At 37.2% G+C, this 16,486-nt stretch overlaps 2 protein-coding genes across 5 annotated transcripts in view; one reads left to right on the forward strand and one right to left on the reverse strand.

Moving 5' to 3' along the window:
- Nucleotides 1-12,182, reverse strand: part of elp3 (elongator acetyltransferase complex subunit 3) — a 29,730-nt gene extending 17,548 nt beyond the window's left edge. The window contains exons 1-7 of the mRNA XM_042504030.2: nt 12,019-12,182; nt 11,566-11,665; nt 10,107-10,245; nt 9,164-9,234; nt 7,916-7,979; nt 7,537-7,605; nt 5,878-6,032 (exon numbers count right to left, since the gene is read on the reverse strand). Coding sequence (XP_042359964.1) covers nt 5,878-6,032; nt 7,537-7,605; nt 7,916-7,979; nt 9,164-9,234; nt 10,107-10,245; nt 11,566-11,665; nt 12,019-12,040 — 620 coding nt within the window. The 5' untranslated portion in view covers nt 12,041-12,182. The remainder of the gene's footprint in view (nt 1-5,877; nt 6,033-7,536; nt 7,606-7,915; nt 7,980-9,163; nt 9,235-10,106; nt 10,246-11,565; nt 11,666-12,018) is intronic.
- A 748-nt stretch (nt 12,183-12,930) lies between these two features.
- The window catches only part of LOC121955276 (kinesin-like protein KIF13B), a 58,257-nt gene continuing 54,701 nt past the window's right edge, over nt 12,931-16,486 (forward strand). For all 4 annotated transcript variants that reach the window (XM_042503146.2, XM_042503147.2, XM_042503148.2 and 1 more), the window contains exons 1-3: nt 12,931-13,051; nt 13,183-13,274; nt 14,699-14,781. In XM_042503146.2, coding sequence (XP_042359080.2) covers nt 14,712-14,781 — 70 coding nt within the window. In that variant the 5' untranslated portion in view covers nt 12,931-13,051; nt 13,183-13,274; nt 14,699-14,711. The remainder of the gene's footprint in view (nt 13,052-13,182; nt 13,275-14,698; nt 14,782-16,486) is intronic.

Below are 16,486 nucleotides of genomic sequence, written 5' to 3' on the forward strand. Positions count from 1 at the left end.
AACTACAATTACCACCATATGGTTGCATGCCTCATGCCTTGTGATGTCACAGAGAAATTTTGTCATAATCATCATATGTATCCTTGATTTATGGTCAAGAATATGATTTGTCAGGTCACACTGACCTTGACCTTTGACCACCAAATTCTAATCAGTTTATTTTTCAGTCCAAGTGGAAGTTTGTGCCAAAGTTGAAGAAATTCCCTCAAGGCATTAGTGAGATATTGTGTTCATGAGAATGAGACAGACAAAGTCGCAGTGACCTTGACCTTTGACATTTGACCATCAATATCTGATCACCTCATTGCTGAGTCCAAGTGGACGTTTTTGTCAAATCTGAAGAAATTCCCTCAAGGCATTAGTGAGATATTGCATTAACAAAACTAAGACGGATGCAAGGTCACAGTGAACTTGACCTTTGACCACCAAAATCGAATCAGTTCATTTTTGAGTGAAAGGGGATGTTTGTGCCAAATTTGAAGAAATTCACTCACGGTTTTCTTGAGATGTCACATTCACAAGAATGGAACAGACATAAATGAGAATGTACATACGACACTCTGAAAACATAATGCCTCTCGCTACACATATTAGGCTTTAGTGGTATTAATACTTCACCTTCATACCTTCCTGGAATTTTACAGGGGTATACGGTATATGATGGTATCAGCGTGCAGTAGCTGATATGTGCTTTAAGCTGTGGAAATACAGTTGTTATAACAGCAGGCAGCTCTGCAGCAGTGCCGCAAAAAAAATGTAATTACAAATACATATAACAGATCTGAAAAAAGTTCTTCTAGTTTTAATAACAATGTCACAACTTCAAACAGGTAGTTATGGCAATTATAAATATATATTTTTACCTAGTTTTTCTTCTCCCTACACATTTCACCCTTGCTTTTTATTTTTATTTTTTAATTTATAAATTTCCATTTGGAACATTTCTCACAAAGTTGCTCATTGCCTTTTTGCCATGATTATGGAAGACATCACACCAATTTGCTCGGGATTTAAAGGCTTAAATACTTGTAGAAGGCATCTGAACGCAGCACAGGAAAAGTGATGTCAATCCAAGTTTCAATGGCTAAAAAAAACAGTAATAGGAAAAGACATGACTTGACAAAATGTCTGTAGTAGACACAGTACAATCCTTTATTATTCTTTTAATCTCGAGACCAGTATTTTCTGAACTCCATCCGCCTGACTCAACTGCTACTTCTAAACTTATTTGAGTCACTGTTTGAAATCGCAAAAACAACAGAGGCGAAGAAAAAAAACACATCTCATCTCCAGCACACCAGCAAGCTGTCATTTTCTCCACTCCAGCTGCTCCAATGACCATTAGCGCCCCTCATGCCAGCACATGCTCCCTCTGATTCTGTATCTGCTGGCAATAAATGTCCATCTTTTACAGTCTGCTGGCTGATTTACACCAATTACAGGAGTTTATGCTTCAGAGAGGACGATCACATTGTATAAGATGAATCAATAAAAAGTCTATTATCTCAGGCGATTATCTCGAGGTATCTTGCTGCTGTGATCAGATCGGGAGCGAGCTGAGCATGGTGACAAACACGCTCACCCTGCGCGCACCACTTTCTTCCAGGAACAAAAACACGTCTCACACACACACCAACACACACATAGAGGCAGAGATAAGGGCTGTACCCAGCCGAACCAAGTGCCCCCTCCTTCACAAACTGAGCAGCAGCCACCACAATTACCACAATCACAGCATCTTAACGAAGAAAGCTGATAGCAGAGCAGCGCAAACTCACACCTACAGGCCTACACACACACACACACACACACACACACACACACACACACACACACACACACACACACAGTGACAGACACATACAAGTAGAGACACACACTCACACAAATTGTCCTCTCTGGTCTTATCGGACTTTAGGGAATTAAACGGCCCCCGCTGACAAACAAACAGTGAAAAAGCCATTATTTGGTCAAATGGTCTGTATGACGTCTTCATCTCTTCAACAAATGGGTATTTCTGCTTTGACTTTGAACCGTCTCCAAGTCATCTGAAAAGTTGCCACACGTCCATACTGAGCAGATGTGCGGCTAAATTCATTCAAAGCTGGGTAAGTGAGAATCAATGAAAGTAACTGAGGAGGACTCACAGAGAGCGTCCTCACTCATTTTCCACCTGAATTCTGAATGGTTCATTCAGCGGTTTAATCTGTGGAGATAATCACCAGAACTTAAAGGTCCAGTGTGGAGGATTTATTGGCATCTAGCGGTGAGGTTGAAGAACTGAAAATTTTTTTTTCAGGTGCCAAGTGTGTAGGACAGTGATACTTATTTTACGGTCTGTGGACCAAATCTGGGACCTTATTGGGAGCCAGGTGGCACCCCAATCATTTTTTTAATTGACAATAAAAAATAAAGTGATTCACACTGGGAAATGTTTTTATACTTTCAATATCCACAAGTTGCCAGAGTTCACAAAAAAGCATCAAAATGCAGCTTGTTTGTCAAAAAAAGCCAGTGGAGGATCCCCCACACCCCCCAACAGAGGTCCTAGCCAAGACTTTAATGTCCTAAAATCCAAGAGACATCATAAATCCTACAAACATCCTAAAATCCTACAAACATCCTAAAATCTTTCAAATGTCCTAAAATACTAGAAACATTAGAAAATCATAGAAAGCTCCTAAAATCCCCCAAAACATCCTCAAATCCTGGAAATGGCGTAAAGATCGACAAACGTCCTAAATTCCTAGAAATGTTCTAAAATCCTTGAAATGTCCCAAAATCCTTTAAATGTCCTAAAATCCAAAAGATGTCTTATAACCCTAGAAAAATCTTAAGAACCTAGAAATGTGCTAAAATTAAGCTGTTATATCGCTCTGTTCAAAGCCAGACTCTACTGAGAAAAAACAGTTATTTAACGTTGCTGAAAACAGGAGCTGCTGGCCTTGCCCCGATCAGTTAGCTTTTTTCATGTCAATGGGTGACTTTGCCAATTAAAAGGGTTAGTTTGAATTCACCAAAGACACACAATATCTAACGAACTAACTGATCAAAGCAGAGGCACACCCAAAACCATAAACTGAATGATGGACGACTTGACAGCTACCCCAAAGTGAGGCTATTCAATCTGGATCGCCCCCTGGTGTCTGACTGCAGTATAGGTCATAAAGCCCTCCCCTCCATGTTAGTGCATGGACACAAGCCAAACTAAAAACTCAAAATACACACCAAATATATTTTTTCCAAAGATGGTTTCTGTCACTGAAGGTTGTTCTCATCACCCTGATGTTTGTTCAAATGTTTGTTTTTGATGGTAAGTTCAGTTTAATCAGTTATTTAATTTTATAAAAGGGGGCTTTTCTGCCATGATTGACAGCCGTGACTGCCAATCTGTGCACTTAATGGAGCTGCTCACAATTAGTCAGATGGGTGTTTGGGCGGGAACTCCACAATTGCGGATATTGCTACTGCACAGATGTGGGCTCTCAATGGCATCACCCTTGCAAGATGGCACGGCCAGATCTCAGATATTTTAACCTCACTTCAGCATAGTGGGGGTAAGAGGGGGGGTGCTGTCCATCTTTTTATACAGTCGATGATTGAAACCATGTTTAGCGAGTTAAAATGACTGTTTTTCTCAGTGGAGTCTGGTGGCTTTGATGAGAGCATAGATGGAGTACGGAAGCTGTACGGAAGTTAAAACTGCTTCCCTGTCAGAGCGGGCTGTCTAACACGGTTAGTGGCTAAAACACATTTTGTTGCCGACCCCTTCACAGCAGTAGATTGTAAAGCTTTCGTGTCAAACTCCAGTCTGCGTCTTCCTACTAGGAGTGTGCCAACTGACATCTACGGTATGCAATACACAGACTTTGAGTACCCCATACTATAAAATCCCAAATTATCGCTTGAATAGACAAAGGGGTGAGGTCCAGCGGATGTAAACACAACATAATGTAAGTGCTCAGAATACAGTCCAGCACTCCCCATGTTGCAGAGTCCACAGAGAGAAGGTGTGTTTTTGGCACGCGAATGGTTGGGAGGATGAGCGCAGAGAGGACAGGGATGTAATGCTTAATTATAGTCTCTGTTTTTTATTGATGTTTAAAAAATGTCAGGAGGCATCAGCTTCACAGGGCTGAAGCCAGGAGTCAAATTATAAATTATAGTTGAAAGACAAAAACATTAACTGAGAGTTTTTGTAATTAGGTAATTAAGTCATTTATTAATGAAAATCCAAAAACAATTCTCTGGTTCCAGCTTGTCGAATGTGACAGCTTTCCTGCAGCTTAACGGCGAGTTAAAATGAAAGACTTTTTAATGCCGGAATGACATTTCAGACCAATTTTAGAATAAGCATAACAGAGAATTTTGGCCAATTCTTTATTGAAGCACAAAACATGTTTTTTTTTGTCTTGTGGTGGAGACGAAGGTAGAACAGAAGAGGGAAATGAAAGCTATTTTTTTGTTGAGTTTTTTGTTGAATTTTGTGTGCCTCATGCTGCATATCGGATTTCACTGCTTTGACTCCATTGTGCCAAGTTTAACCCTTTGAAACCTGGCTTGATTTAATAAAATACATGGGTAGGAGGCAATGAGCAACAAAAGAAGAAATGACCCCAAAATTAGCAAGAAACCTGTAAAAAATGAATAAAAAATTGCCAGAAAATAAGGGAAAAAAGGAAATGAATAATTCTGTGACATAATTTAAACATGTAATTATGAATAACAAATGACCCAAAAAATAGAAAAGAAAAAGAAAGTTAAAAAAAGGAAAATAAGACTTGGAAAAAGTGATTTAAAAAATTATAATAATTCAGTAAATTGATGTTGTCCCAGGTTTCAAATGGTAAAAAAAAACATTTTCATAAAATACACAAAGCCTCATATACACTGCCTTTCACCGTTTTCAGCCATGCAGTTAAATCTTGGTTTTAAAGCTTTTTTTTTCATTTGCACTAAAGGTACAGTGACAGGCAGAATCTAAATATGAGTGCTGTCGGTTCTTCTGTCCTTGAAAAAAAACAAGATATTTGAAATATAGATGGCATTTCTCTTTTTTCCTCTTTTTTAAAGATTTTTGATCATTAAGATTATATTGATAAATATAAAAAATACCCCACTGGCGAATTGATGATAAAAATAATTATTAAATAACAATTACCACTATAGTTATTTGCTGCCATACAATTAGCTTTACAAAATGAGACCTTTTTTTTTAATTTTCTGAAAGTACATCTTGATATGAGGAAAATCTCCAGCAGTAAAGGAAGGCAACATGTGTGAATGTAAAGACAGTTCTACAGATGGTACAATATCTCCCTCTGGTGGATGTTATTGTGGACTATTCTCACATGTGGCACTGGGCAGCTGAAACGCACAACACATACAAATACTCAAAAATAATGCCAAAATGTCTGTCACGTTGCTCCAGAACTGTATCATTTTAACTGTAACTCCATGTGTTCTGTTGTGTTAACCATCACCTGTCATATTGCATTGCATCTATTAACCCTTTAACCGCTTTAATATTACACACTCGCTCTGTGCAAAAAATGTGCTTCTCAAAATAATATACATCAATGTGATTTTCTACTTTTATTGTTTTGTTTTTTTTTAAACCAATGTCAGTCCTAACTATAAATATCAAATATTCATTCATATTCAGTATTTTAACCTTTTGAATGCCGGGTTTTTTTCATGATGCCATTATGTTTTTAGATTAAAAAAAAAAAAGAAAAAACACATACAATTTGTTATTTTCGATATCCTAAACGCTAAGTCGATTTTTTTTTGGATGATGACAGCCTGGGATATGTCAGGGATTTGCAGCAACATTGATTGTGACAGTGCACCTAGTGGAAAAAGCGTGTATTTTACCTGACGGCCTCGGCCACATTGTTGGAGGTGTGTCCTGACAGGGCGTCGTGCAGGTTCCTGATAAAGTAGTCTCTGTACTCCTCAGGTAGCGCCATGAAGGTCCCGCCCATCACTATGAACTCCACTTTATCCACGCTGTGACCCAGCTGCTTCAGCTGCGCAGCACACACAAAACACAAAGCTGGTAACACTGCTATTAGACAATACTGAGACATTTATAGGCTGAAGTACAGTAAAATAATGTTCTCTGAAAACAGTTATTATAATGATAATAATATCAATTTAAACTTTAAACAGCATCTGCACATGAAACCTTTGACTCCTGGAGCAACATCACTTTTCTGTGCTGCTTTCAATAACAACAACCTGGCAAAAAAGGCAACGAGCAACTTGATAAGAAATGTTCCACAAATTGCAAGATATTGGTAGATTTAGAAAATCATTTTTTAAAAAGTTAGGGGAAAATGTCTAGGGAAAACGCTTGGAAAAAAACAAACAAACCTTATATTTATAATAATCATAACTACCTGTTTAAAATTATGTTACACAATAATTGGAATTTCTTAAGCCCTTTTTTCAGTTCATTTACTAGTTTGTTTGTTTTCCTTTTGTTCTACTTTCAGGGGGAAAAAATCTCGAGAAAAAAACTATATTTAAAGCTAGTTTTCATGATAACATTATTTAAAATTATGTCAGAATTTGTTTAATGTTTCAGTAATTGTTTGCAGGTTTTTGTAAATGACCATTATTATTATGTTTATTTTAGAATTTTACCTCTTTTCAGGTACTTGTTGCTCTTTGCCTTTTAATACTGTTTTTGAAAGAAATCAAGCCAATTAGCTCAAGTTTGAAAGGGTTAACAGACTTCATACAGCCTAAACTCAGTGAATCAGATGAGGAAAGCTGCAGAGTGAGACTCAGATGGCCCATTTTCCCACACAAACTGTTGCTTTAATGGACTGAGTTGCTCCTCTGCATCATACTAATGGTGGCCATAAATTTAAATAATGGCATAATTGGGGTCAGGTCTCTGCAGGCGGGTAAAAGCCGTGACACCCATTACTGTGTTATAAATATGTGATCAAAGGTTATGATTTATACATGTATGCAGCCAAAGACAATCACTGCACAGAAGATGATTTGGGGAAACAGCAGTTTAAGCACCTTGTGGCAACTTAAAATATCAAACTGCAGCATTGATTAGGTTTTTAGATCTTTTTTTTTTCTAGCATTGATGTTGCAGAATTAAGTAAAAGTACACATCAGTGCTGATTAGCAGCACAGCAGAGTATGAATCATTCAAACGGCACTGTTTTAAATGTTTGCCCTTATTCTAGGCTTGGGTGGTATAACAGTATACTAGTGTGTTTTTCAGTACCTAAATACGGCACTCCTCGTTCTATTATACTCATTGTATGTAGTGCACAGCATGCACCACCAGAGCTCAGTCTCTGGTCTCTACTGGTGGAACAGGCAGGCAATTTTAAAATATTACAAACACAATAAAGAGGACAGTTCCCACAGCTACTAAACAGAGGTATATGTGTCAAGCAACTACATTCAATGGATTTTTGTGAGATTCTGAGCCACGCCTAAAATTAAAGAGCCATTAAAAAACACAATAAATGAGAGTATACACAGAGGGTGCACCAGACTGACCTGCTCCACCCGATGTCTGGTCTGAAGGTAGGGGTCATAACGCGCTCGGATTGCTCTCATGGACGTTGGCTAATAGAAAGGAAGCAAGAGAAAAATCATGAGAGGTAAAAAAATTCAGATCTTAAAGTCAAAGCTCACCCCAAAAAATCAACCCGATTACTAACGAAGGGAAAATATTTCTCCCTTTGTGACACAATGAAAAAAAAGTCACTATATTTATAATAAGTAACACATCAAGGTTATAGACAGCATCACAGTAAAAAAAGGGAATTTACAGAAAAGTAAGGCATTTTTTCTAAAGACAAACCAGACATGACTTTCAGGAGAGTTCTGTGTGGATGTACACTTTCAGGAAGGAGGCAAAATGAGACCGCCTTACCTCATAGCCAGTGTAGGACTGTGTGGAGTACTCAAAGTCAGAGTCAGGTCCACCAGGACAGTAGCTGCCAGAGAAAGTATGGAGAGTTGCTTTACATATTGGAACAACAAATTAATAGGCTTGTGATAATTAAAAAAAAACAAAATTCTCTAAAGCAATAACATGTGTAACCCCTCTTACTAGTTTCATCTGTCCTTTGACCTGAGCCTGTACATATAGTAATTAATATGAAATTTTAAAATATATGAAATCAAATAAAATAACTTATTCATTAATATAGCACCTTTAAAAGCAGTTTTTACACATTGCTTTGACAAACAAAGCAAAGCACAGACAAAGAAAAAACAAAAGAAAACCCAAAGACAATAGCAATAAAAACCAAACAAAGGCCAGACAAGAATTAACCCCTTGAAACTTGAGCAATTAAGCTTGATTTCTTTCAAAAACATGAAAAGAAGGGACCCAAAAATTAGAAAGAAATTAGTAAAGTTATCAGAAAATAACCTGAAATTGGAAAAAAAAATTGTAAATGAGCAAAAAGTTGAAACGACATGAAAAAGTGCTAAAATAAAACAAACAGTAAATTATAATAAATATATGTTTTGTAAATATATAGTAATAAATGTAGTTTTCTTGATATTTTTGATCATTTTCTAATAATTCTCTCTCTCCCCCTGTATTTTTTGGGATAACTTTAAGGTCACTTTTTTCATTTTTTTTTTGGTTGTGGTGTAGTTCATGTCAAGTTACTGAGGTATAATGCTTGTAAAGGACGTCTAAACGTCTAGAGCCAGCACAAAAAACTGATGTCAGATCAAGTTTCAAAGGGTAATGGTAAAATTAAAAAACACATTAGTGACAGAAACATGTTAACAAACTACAATACAAAGTAAAGGCAGTAAACAGAAAATATCATTATTATTATTATTATTACTATTATTATTATCATCATTATCATCATTGGAGGGCCAAGAATAAAATAAAAACATACGTTGAAAAAAAACATAGATAAATTAAAAGACAAATAAAAGAAGATGACATCACATAAAAGCAAGTCTATAAAAATAGGTTTTAAGAAGTGATTTCAAAGAAGTCACTGATTCTGCTAACATCAGTAACATAATTATGTTCTGCTCATGTCTTCAGTGCACACATTTTAATTAAAAATTTTAGCTCATTTTCTGCAGAAAAAAAGTAAGTAAACCTAAAAGCTGCAAGATTTTAGGACAGAGGAAACCGTTCACTTACACACAGATATTTCCTGTGAAGGTGATGTGTGGACATCGATGTGGTTTGCACATCACAGCTACCACTGCAATCTGGACAGAAGACACAAGTATTGACCCCAATGATTCCCTGAATATAACATGTATGAAAACAATCACGATAATCACTGTCAGTGTGAGTATGCTGTAAGGTCATGACTTTCTTTACTCTGTTTCACATTCTCACATGAAAGCACCTTCCTGTAGAGCTGAGCTGCATCACCTGAGCTGACTGCATAAACATCTGTAGAGTCTCGTTCTGTTAGGTAGTTATTAGTCAAAAATGTCAAATGACCCAAAATAAACTCTGAAGTTTAACATCAGACACATAAGCCAATCACACAATACACTGCAGAGATGTCACATTGTTTATGACGGTGATACCCAAACTACAGTCTGCGGGTCCAATCTGGCCCCTGATAGGGTGCTGATTCACGATAAAAATAAAGTGATTCACACTGTGAATTGTTTTTGTACTTTTAGTATACATAAGGTGCCAGGGTGCACCAAAAAAGCATCAAAATAGAGCTCATTTATCAAAAAAGGGCCAGTGAAGGATCCCTCACACCCCCGACAGAGGTCCTTGCTGAGCCCCTAATGTCCCACAATCCAAATGTCGTAAAATCCTACAAATATCGTGAAGTCCTAGAAATGTCCTAAAATCATAGAAATGTCCTAAAATCACAGAAATGTGTTTAAATGCTAGAAATGACCTCAAATCCTAGAAACGTTCTAAAATCATAGAAATTGGCTAAAATCCGACTGTCTGTTTATGACAAGTCACTTATATTATTTAGTCACAAGTTATTTCAAACACTTGGACTAAATGGTAATCACTTTCAACAGTTTGGGTCGAGCCTCACAGAGCTCAGCATGAACCTGCTGACTCCAGCTCAGAGTAACAGACAGATATGAGGGCTACATACTCCACTGGCAGTGCGGATGGGTTTGGCCTTCAGTTTGGGCACCAGAGCTCGGCGGTACTGTGGTGGAACAGCAGCGATGATGTCTACCAGTCGAGGCTGAGCTTCCAGTCCATATTTAGCTGAAGTCTTAGTCTTCACTCTTTTGGAAACAGAATCAGAAAAAAGTCTAGTTCACACAGAAGGAGGAGAGCATGACTTTAATCATTCTGAATCCTCCCATTTATACAGAGACATACAAGTACAGTTCAAATCACACACATGTAAAAACTGTGTGAGGCAGTGCTGGACTAAAGAGTAGCAGTTAACAACATTAATAAAGTCCGCAGACTGTAGCTCCCTTATGTGCATTTTTATGACACATCCACAAGTGTCTTTACAAGCTTATGCTCTTCTTCAGACTTTGTTTGATATTAAAATGCACCATCGTTAAATACCAAAGCTTAATTATACAGATTACCACTGGCTGTGTCTGTGCACTAACCAGTGGTGGACTATAACTAAGTACATTTAGTCAAGTACTGTACTTAAGTACAAATTTGAGGTATTTGTACTTCATGTGAGTATATTCTTCTATGTCACTTCATACTTTTCTCCACTACATTTCAGAGGGAAATGTTGTACTTTTTACTTGACTGCATTTCTCGTAACACTTCAGTTACTTTACAGATTGAGATTTTTGCAATAAAAAACATGAGTTCATAAAATATGATGTTTTATTATAAATTAATTGACCAAACAGCACAGGAGCTATAACTGGTTGATTAATCAATGAGTCAACTGACAGAAAATTACTGACTATTTTGACAACCTTTTTTTATTACTTCAAGTTATGTGGTTTATATATATATATATATATATATATATATATATATATATATATTATATTTTATTTATATATATTTTATTTTTTTGCTGTAATTCTTTGTTTCAGGGGTGTTTTTTTCTATTTTTTTTTATTATTCATAATTTTAAGTTTGTTTAGGTGTTTTTTATGATCTCTTATAATTTTGAGTTTATAAGATTTTTTTCTGTATTTCTATATCTGTTTTTATTTTTTATTATTGAGTATTTTGTGGTGTTTTGTTTGTTTGGATTTTTACTTTTGTTTTTTTTCTTTTAATCATTTTTTTTTTCCTTCCCACTAACTTCAAGTGTTTAAGATTTTTAAAAAACATTAATTTAAATAATTTTGAGTTTTTGGGTGTTTATCTATTTATTTTAACCAATACTGAGTTGTTTTTGTTTTTTGTTTTTCTTCACTTGGTACTTTAATATTTAATACCATGTGTACTTTTTCCTTAATATATTTACTTACTTTTATAGAATTTATAGAATAGAATGTTCACTGTAGGGTAACTTGTAAATGAGTGTCTTCACAATTTGGTTTTAGTACTTTTACTAAAGTAAAGGATCTGAGTACTTTTTTTTTTTTTTACCACTGGCACCAACCAGAACTTACTTGTTGAGGTTGATGTCTTTGCCCTCCTCATGGGCTTCAACCAGCTGCTTGATGACATCAGCGATGGTCATCATCATCAGCTCAGCTCGGCTCAGATCACCTGACAAAGATAACCGGTACAATGAGATTACTATTACTTTAGTAACGTTACTGTGGTGCAGCTCAAACAGCTCAATCTCTCAGCTCCAGCTAAAGCTAACGCTAGCTACCTATCATACTGAGCCACAGTACAGTTTATAAAAGGCTACTGTCAACAACTGGATAAATTCAGGCTTTAGCACGGAGTATTTTTCACTAAATGTAAGAGTCGCTTTAAAGTTTAAAGTTTAAGGTAATTGTATGGAGCCTCGTCGTGTTATGAGACATCCAGTAAGCATTAGCAACAAGCTGAAGCAAGCCTAGCCACTTTACAGAGCCGTTTCAGATATATTTAACACCTTTCCACACACTCACTCTTTTTCTTTGGCTTCCCCATTTCTCCTTCTGGGCACACAGTCCAAATACCAAAGGGAAGATGCTGGGTTTGGGAATTACATCCGTTTTTAAGCCGAGAGGACTGTCAGAAGTAGTAAACAACTCCACGTTGCGTCAGAACACGGCTTCCGTCGTACGGCAGTTGAAACTGTTGTAAAACAGCGTAAACGCGCTTTACGTCTTGCGCTGCGTTCAGACGCCTTACTTGGCAAGAAATGTCCCACAAATTGCAAGAATTTTTAGTGGATTCAGAAAAAATATTTTCAAACAAGCAAAGGGAAATGTCTTGGTAAAAGAAAAAGAAAAAAGGATGGTTGTAATTATTATAATTACATAGTTATAACTATGTTAAATAATTATTATAATTCCACATTTTCTTGGTCCGTTGTTGTTTTTCGTCGTTTTTTAAAAATGTAATCTTTAAAATTCATTTTCAGGTAATGTTCTTGTACTTTTAACTAATTTCTTGAAAGTTTCATTTCTCCCTTTATTATTATTATTGCTCACTTTTTCTATTTTTTTTTTTTTTAACTTTCTATTTCGTTCTTTCCTTTTTATTCCTTTACTAATTTCAGGTATTTTTCTTCTCCTTTTTACTAGTTTCTCTCTAATTTTGAGTTAAATGAATAATACTGTAATAACTGAATAAATAAACCTTTAGTTACATTCCACCGCTGCTAAACGGTTCCGAGGCTGAAACAGTAGCGCAGTTTTATCCCTGTTGTGTAGGTTTAGTTACTCGTTAGTTTTACTCGTGTTTCTTAACGTGTTTTGGACAAAACTCCTTGAAGGAAAAGCGCAGACTTGTAGAACATGTGGATCCACAGTGTGGCGCTGAGGTCCCTGTCAAACCGCCTCTGTGTGAGCGGAGCAGAGCTGTGGAAGTTGCAGCTCGCTAAATCTCACCGTAAATCCCTTTAGCTGCGAGCCGACATGGTTTGACTGCTCTCTAAAGGGAAGTTTCAGGAAATGCAGCAGGTGGAGGAGCCGAGGGAATGAACTGTGTACTGTCGTAAGTGACTTGAAAATAGTACCCGGGGTTTGACAGCACACCGCACCGGGTTCACTTACATTTGTCATGATGAAAACATAAGGTTTGAGCCCTCTGTGTGTGTGTGTGTGTGTGTGTTTGCTGCTGTCCAGCTCTCGTTAGCGTCCTGGGCTAGCTGCTGTGTTACTTGAAGGTGCCTGTGGGAAAAGTCGGACAGAGAAACAACTGCGCACTCTTTCACACGGTTTGTTCACTTCTTTTCACAATATGCGTTATACTTTAGCATGTTTTGTCTTCATGGACGTTTTCATAAGCTGTTTGAAGTTGGGTTTTAGTATAACTAATGTTTTAACACGCAGGAGTCAGTCGCTGACTGAGTGTATTTATAGATATCTCACGCCATGAGGCTGTTCAGGTGTATGTAAGATTTAGTTTTAAAGGGATAGTTCGGATATTTTTGAAAAAGGATTGTATGGGATACTAAGTCATAATCAGTTTATTACATGCAGTAGATGTCAGTCCGCACAGCCCCCGTTTGGAGAAGCAGGCTGGAGTCTGACACAGAAGCTACTAATGTGAATGGGGGCCAGCAACAAAACCTGTTTAAGCCACCTTGAAAAAGTCCCATAGCAAAAAAAAAAACCCCCAACATATCCACTAAAGTGTATGCTTTTTCAAGCGTATTTTTGTCGCTTTACTTTTCTGTCAGAACGTCTGTTTTGAACCAAAAGTTGTGAACAGCTTCTGTTCTCGTCAAAGCCACCAGATTGCATTGAGAAAAACAGTGATTTTAGCTCACTGAACACAGGAGCTGCTGCTTTGCTGCTTTTTTGGTCAGCTGGTTAGTTTGTGTCTTTTGACTCTGGTGGATCTGAGCTAACTTTTAAATGCCAAAGTCACACACTAACACAAACTAACCAGTTGACCAAGGCAGTGGTAGAGCAGCAACATCAGCGATGTTAAGTCTGGCTTTGAAGAGAGAGATGTAATAACTTCATTTTTATTTTGAAACCAACATCTGACATTATGGTAAAGCAGTGAAAATACTCTCAATATTGCACCATTTGAAGCCTGAGCGAATTGTCTTAAATTCTTCCAAAAACATTGAAACAGGGCAATGAGCGGTACAAAAAAAAAGACCCAAAATTTAGTAAGAAATTAGTAAAAAAGTACTGGAAAACGATCTGAAAATTAGTTTTTAAAGAACGTTTTTTTTTTTGTTTTTTTTACAAAAGAAACAAGGCAAACAACTTTTTGCAGTGATATAAAAATGAGCCCTACTTACTAATGTTCAGGTAATTGTTACCTTAAAATTAGTGAAATTAAATAAAATTTAAGAAATATAAATAAAAACAAAGCAAACAAAACTTAGTAAAAGTGTGTTTCTTACCAATTTGATCATCAATTCCAAATTAAAAAAGGGTTAACTGATTTTAATTTTACTTTTTTTACTTTTTTAAAAAAATTTTAACCACTTTTTTATGTGGCTTAAATGTGTGCCTGCTTCTTCCTGTGGGGGTGTTTTTACTGACATATAGTGTTTGTAATATACTGTCTACTGATGCGTATCCCATACAGCCTCACTTCAAAAACTTTGGAACTATCCCTTTAAAGAACATGCAGATGATAACTGGTCTTACTGGTGTCCATTCATTCATTTTGGTACAGGTCAGGTGGCACCATGGATGAAAACAACCCCAATGACTCTAATGTAAAGGTCGCTGTTCGTGTGCGACCAATGAACAGGAGAGGTGAGTGTATTAAATGTCAGAGGAGCTTGTGACACTTTAGCAGTTAGGAGCTGGACTATGCAGCCACTGCACAGTCTGTTTTTCTCGGGTCAAACAAAGTTATATTCAACACCTCTGCCAGCTCCAAACGGGCTCCTTTAGTTTGTGAAACCAGGGTTCATTTGCAGTTTTCCACCAACAATAGAAGCTTCTTTCCTGTCTTTTACACAGTTTGTTTCTTTCAGTCAGACTCTGAAAAGGTCTATTCTGCCCCGCTCAGGGAAAGTTTTGGCTGGAGTGCATGGGGAGTAGAAATGGAAAAATATGAAGGGGACAATGACATCACATCCTGATGCAAAAGGGGACTGTAATACATGTACAGTGGTAACATTTAACCCTTTGTAACCTGGAGCAACATCAATTTTTGAGCTGCTTGCAGACGCCTTCTGCAAGTAATTAAACCCTTGAGCCCTGAGCAAATTAGTGTGATTTCTTTCTAAAACATGGGGAAAAACAATGAGAAACTTGGAAAGTAATGTTTCACAAATAACAAGAAATTAGTAGATTTAGAAAAAACTTTTTAAAAAAAAGCTAGGGAAAAATGTCAGTCAGTCATTTTCTGTAACCGCTTGTCCTTGTAAGGTACACCCTGGACAGGTCGCCAAACTATTGCAGGGCCGACACACATAGACAAACAACCATACATGCTCACAGTCACACATAAGGACAATTTAGAGTCACCAGTCAACCTGAGCTGCATGTCTTTGCACTGTGGGAGGAAGCTGGAGCTGGAGACCCCAGAGACAACCCATGCAGACATGGGGAGAACATCAAACTCCACACAGAAGGGCCCCTGCCTAGACCAAACCGGATCCAACTGGGATTTGAACCTGGGACCCTCTTGCTGTGAGGCAACAGGGCTAACCACAAAGCCACTGTGCTGCCCTAGGGAAAAATGTGTAGGGAAAATAACCATATGAGTTGTTACTTTTAAAATTATGTTACAAAATTATTCTTATTTTTTTAGATTTGGGAATGAAGGTGAGGAGCAACTTGGTAATAAATGTTCCACAAATAGCAAGAAATGTTTAGATTTGAAAAAACCACTTCAAAAACAAGAGCAGCACAGTGGCGTTGTGGTTAGCACTGTTGCCTCACAGTAAGAGGGTCCCTGGTTCAAAACTCAGTTGGTTAAAGTTAACTTTATATTAGAAAATTATCTTTCAAAAACAGGATTTTATGGGCCATTTCTTCTTTTGTTGCTAATTGCTTTCTTCTGATTTTTTTTTAAAGAAAGCCAAGGCTTTGCTCAGGTCTCAGAGGGATAACACTGAAAAGGACTGACATGCTCCTGTAAAATATTTTTGTTGCTGAACAGTGGGAACATCCTTGAATTTAACATTTATACTATATATCAACTGTCAAATTGGGTTTCCAAAAAGGTTTTGTAAACTACACACATTCCTAATGAGGAGTAACCGCGGAAAATCTCACAATGCACGTGCCCTAACTTTTGCTCTGACGGGAAGTTCCAGGTAGGAATGAGGAAGAGTAGCTGTGACCCTGCTTTTCCGTAGCGTCTGCTCAGGGAATAGTGAAGTGGTTGTAATGTTTGCACAGGCAAGTCCTGGATGAATCACCATCAATAAAACAATATCCTGCCTCTCCTTATTGTGCTGTTACGATCACGAGGAACTGGCACACACACACATACACACACACACAC

This window comes from Plectropomus leopardus, chromosome 16 (assembly GCF_026936395.1).
Source record: "Plectropomus leopardus strain MGB_pleo_1.0 chromosome 16, ASM2693639v1, whole genome shotgun sequence".
In the NCBI taxonomy this organism is placed as follows: Eukaryota; Metazoa; Chordata; class Actinopteri; order Perciformes; family Serranidae; genus Plectropomus; species Plectropomus leopardus.